Genomic DNA, 4513 nt, shown 5'->3' with positions numbered 1-4513 from the left:
CAAGAGCTTCCCTCTCTGGAGCAAGGGATCACCTCTGGATGTGCCAGACTAACAGCTTGAACCACCAAGCTTTTAGGGGCCAAACTGGCCAAGAAGGTTGGGGACAAAACTGACTTACACTTGGCAGGAGGAAGTAGAACAAGGCAAAGCGAGATTCAAACTCATTTAAGAAAGAATAGATCCTGGAAGGAACTAGTTAAGAACAAAGCTGCAAGAAATGGAGAAACAGCCTAAAGGGACCAGCGGATAATCACTTTTTATAGCAAAGCCAAGTAAGGTCAAGCTTTAAGGATAATGCATTTCCCTCAGTTCCATCAAATGCATACCAGAGAGGCAAGCAGGCAGGGTTCTATCTACCACCCTCCAGCAAAGATGACTCCTGGTAAAAAGGCAAGAAGGGAGGCTGCCTGACTAAGCTTATATACTAAACAAATCAGAGAAGTGGACGAAACATACAGCTGTTTCTTTAGTTCTCTCCAGCTTTATCAGAGGAACTGTTCAAGTAGAGGTATGGGGCTCTGCCTTGTCATATCCTGCCTACTTCTCCCCCAAGAGGACTGAGGTTTCTGCTACCTGAGGAGAGGACAATGGCCCCAGGGCTGCTACTATCTCCCTGGTGGCTGAAGCCAGAGGTCTGGGATGGGTTTGCCTTATGGAACTAGAGAAGTTAGAGGCTCTTCCTAGCAGGTGCCAGAATCTAGGTGAGGGCAAGGGGTGGGGGTGGGGGCTACTTCTTGCGGGTGTGCTGCCTTCGGGCCTGCTGTCTCTGCCCAGCTCCTGGGGTCCTGGATCCTGCACCAATGGAAAATGAAGGGGTCGCTGAACCCAAAGGTCCATCTCCAATAAAGCCTTTGTTAGGTGTTGAGGATGCTGCAAAGGAAAGGTTGCTGCCCGATGTGCCCACCCTAGGGGCAGGGGAGCTCCGACCAAAGATGGGTGTGGAGGTGCCTCCAAACACAGGTTTGCTTTCAGGGGTGCTGGATGCACTGAAGGCAAAGGGTGTGCTCTGGCTGGGCATGTCCAAGGTGTTCTGACTCAAGCCTCCTCCAAAAGGGATTGTGTTGCTAGTCATCCCATCCTGTCCTCCTGCGAAGCTGAATGCTCCAGAGGTGGAGGTGGTGCTTGGGGTAACCATACTGATCCCAAAGCTCCTGTTGCCAGCTTGGGCTGCTGAGCCCCTAATCGTGAAGGTCAATGGTGTTGTGCTGTCAAACACTGAGCTACTTGTCCCACTGCTGGTGGTCTGGGTTGTGGCTCCAGAGCCAGAGGTGTTGGCTGAACCAAAGGAGAAAACAGCTGTGGTGCTGCCAAAGGCTGTTTGGGTGCTGGCAGGGGTGCTGAAAGCAGAGGCTGTGAGTTTCAAAACACCGAAAGCTGACTGAACTGTTCTGCCAAAGGCTGGCTGGGCTGGGGCTGGCGCTGGAGTTGCAGTTGGGGCTGGGGCTGCAGAGTTTCCAAAAGTGAAAGAGCTTCCGAAGCTGGGGGTGATGGCTGGTTTGGTGGCTCCCTGCTGCTGCCCAAATGAAAGCTGGGGGTTGGTTCCTGGATATGATGAGAGTGGAGTCTTGGTGCTTGAGGCAAAGGGAATGTTCGACGCTGATGTGGCAGTGCTACTAAATGTCAGCTTAGGCTGGTTGGTGGTGACCAGGACCGAGGCTGTAAAGGTGCTGCCAAAACCATCAAAGCTTGTGGCACTGCTGCTGGTGCCTGTCTGCATGGCACTGGGTAGGGACTGGCCAAAGGTGGTGACTGTTGTTGAAGTGGGCATGGCAGGAGGCTTGCCAGATTGGAATATGGAGCCCATGGCTGGTGTAAAGCTGGCACCAGAGGCGGGGAAAGTTCCAAAGAGGAAAGGCTTGGAGGTGGAAGTGGTGGTGCTAGTCACACTGCTCATGGTGCTGGTCACACTGCTCACATCAAAGCTGAAGGCAGGCTTTAAAGTCGAGTCTGCGGAGTTGTTGGATATGGTCATGGCAGCCACTGCTGATGTGGCACTGACCTGGCCAGTGAAGAGATCGGTGCCTGTGGTTGTGGCTGGAGTAGTTGTTTGATTGAAGAAGGGAGTTGACAAGGGCACAGATGTAGGTGGTCCCATGCTGCCAAAGATCGGTTTGAAAGTGATGAGTGAGGGGCTGTTAGTCGAGGGAAGGGCAGAGCTGGAAGATGAGGTAGTAACTTTGGAAGGGCTAGCTAGCAAGGGGCCCTCATTATCATTTTTAGGTGGGACCATAAAAATGGGCTTGAACATAGAAGGTGCTGAAGATACAGCAGGAGCTGCAGCGGCAGAAGGGTTAGCAGGTGGGGTTCTCAACATTCCAAACAGAACACCTTGTTTGGGGGTAGGGAGTGGGGCTGACAGGGCTTGGGATTTGGCAGATGTCTCAGCCTGAGGGACAAGAAGTGACTTGGTGGTGTCAGTGACAGGTATCCCAGAAGAAGCAGGGGTCGACCCCAAGAAAGTAACTGCGGATTTGGTGTCCGAGGAGGTGCCTGGAAGGGGCACTGTCTGTGAAGAGCCAAGAGGGCCGAGAAGGCTGGATATCTTCGGTGGCATTTGGGCCACAGTAGTTGCCACTCCAGCAGATTCTGGGGAGGATGGTAGGCCCGAGGAATTTGATATCTTCCTTAAGCTCTCTAAGAGTGGGTCAGTGCTTGGGGCCAGGAGTGGGGTTTGGGAAGAAGCAGTCCCAGCAGTAGGCTGGGTAAAAGTAAAAGATGGCTGAGTGGTAAGTGAGTTCTCAGTGACAGAGTTTGAAGCAGCATTAGTCTTACTCTCCAACACCTTGTTAAACCATTGTAACAAAGCTTTCTTTTCAAAGTCTAGGTCTTTGGCAGTGATTGAATAACCAAGCTGGGGAGGTGAAGGCAAGGTCAGCTGGTCCCCTCGCCTGGAGGGCAAAAGCTGTATCTTCCGCTTCCGCTGCCCAGAGCTGCTAAGGGTACATGGAGAATTCCACGAGTTCTCTTTCTTCCAGGTGGTTGTATCTGCAGCCTTTTCTCCCCCGGACTCCTTGTCGGTTACTAACTGAATCGAAGAACTAGAATGATGAAAAAATTCCTCTTTTATTTTCCTTTCAAGCGTCTTCGGTGTCCGGGAGTGAAATGAATCTGGGCTGGGAAAGGGTGGTGAATTGGGACCACCTGTCTTCCACAGCTGAGAGAAACCTCTGGTAGAGCTATAAGAACTGGTAATGGCATTGCGGCTGGAGCTAGGAAGGCCACCTGCGTACCTGCTCGTCATGGAGCTCATAGAAGAGATGAGGGATCTCTTATTCAGTTGGTCATCTGAGCTCTGGGAATTGAGACCTCTCTTCAGAGACCCAAGGTTAGGCACAAAAGAAGCAGGGACTCTATCAGCCACCAGGGACTCGAATACTGAAGGTCCACTCCCCCTGCTATCATGGCACCTTCTTTTATTTTCTTGGCTATCAGTAAATATTTGTTCTTCCTCCTTCACTGTTCTCTTCTTCCTCTCTTTGAGAGCACTCAGTATGGTCTCCTTTGCACATGGGTCTGGAGCATCACTCGATGGTGAGGACAGTGTTGAGCTGATTAACTGCTTGGACATTGGAAGACGAGTCAATTTTCTATCGGGAGGAGCAATCCTCACTGTCACCGGGCTGCACACCATTTTGGAATTACGAGCAGAAAGAATAGTCTTCTTGTGACAAGCATTCCAGCACACTGTGGGAAGTATCCCCAGAAAGGAACAGTCGGTCCGCTGGATTGGATATCGTCTTCTAGGTGTTATTACAAACCGATTTGATAAAGTCCCAAACTCCCTGTGGGAAGGCCTCCTGGAGGGTCGAAGAGGAGAGTGAAGAGAGGGGTGAACGTGGTGGACGCTGGGGGCCGAGGGAGCCAGCGGCGGGGTGTGGCCAGGCCACTCCCGCAGGTCCCTGGCCTCCCGAGGTGGGGCAGGCTGGGGGGCGGGCTTGCTCAGGTAACTGCCCATGGGGAGCAGTTCAGCAGGGTCGGATCTTTCCTTCGAGGAGGGTCCTGGCTCTAGGAAGTTTCCGTTTACTGCTGACTTGGCCCGAGGCAGTGGTGTTCGCTGACGCAGCGCGTTCCGAAACAGCGAGCAGGAGGCGCATGAACCTCGGGGCTCGCGGCTCGGTTCCCACCCGGCAGCGGTAGCCCCAGCGCCAGGTACGTCCAGCACGAGGCTGAGCAGCGACAGGCCAGGAAGCGCAGCCCCAGCCCGTCCCCGGCCGTCCACCACAGTCACTGTGGGCCACCGCCACCTGCCTCCTCCCATTCAAGACCTCTAAGGTTATCCTTTTGATTGAGTTGGATGCTGCGAAGCTAGAAAGTTTCCTTGAATGTTCATTTCCTACATTCCCCTTTCTGCCTTTCTTTTATGCCTGGACTTCAAATAGGAACTTTCTTCTTCCCTCTGCCTTTTGATTAGGGGTGTACTGCTGTTGCTAGTTACTAAATTCTTATAATCTTGGTGATAGAATAGAGAAAAGTTTCTCTGTTGACCTTGTCTAACCTCGATCTTAGGCAGGCC

General features: G+C 52.5%; 1 protein-coding gene across 3 annotated transcripts; it reads right to left on the bottom strand.

Annotated features, from left to right (window-relative positions):
• Positions 1-727: 727 nt before the first annotated feature.
• On the bottom strand, positions 728-3646 carry LOC120582262 (nuclear envelope pore membrane protein POM 121C-like). Of its 3 annotated transcripts, none has more exons than XM_039837552.1 (2): positions 2767-3646; positions 728-2589 (listed from the first exon to the last, which is right to left on the bottom strand). In XM_039837552.1, exons 1-2 carry the CDS (start codon positions 3629-3631, stop codon positions 728-730), a joined length of 2727 nt encoding a protein of 908 aa, XP_039693486.1. In that variant the 5' UTR covers positions 3632-3646. The 3 variants fall into 3 exon arrangements, with proteins under 3 accessions (XP_039693486.1, XP_039693494.1, XP_039693479.1); XM_039837560.1 differs by having other exon boundaries at positions 728-2888; positions 3153-3646; XM_039837545.1 differs by having other exon boundaries at positions 728-3646.
• Between the last annotated feature and the right edge of the window lie 867 nt (positions 3647-4513).

The sequence above is a fragment of the Pteropus medius genome, unplaced genomic scaffold, assembly GCF_902729225.1.
Source record: "Pteropus medius unplaced genomic scaffold, Ma_sr-lr_union100, whole genome shotgun sequence".
Lineage (NCBI taxonomy): Eukaryota > Metazoa > Chordata > Mammalia > Chiroptera > Pteropodidae > Pteropus > Pteropus medius.
This window is presented reverse-complemented; position numbering and strand designations above follow the sequence as displayed.

Coding starts and splice junctions, on each gene's coding strand:
- LOC120582262 (XM_039837545.1), bottom strand. CDS start 3,631: ATGGTGTGCAGCCCGGTGACAGTGAGGATTGCTCCTCCCGATAGAAAA.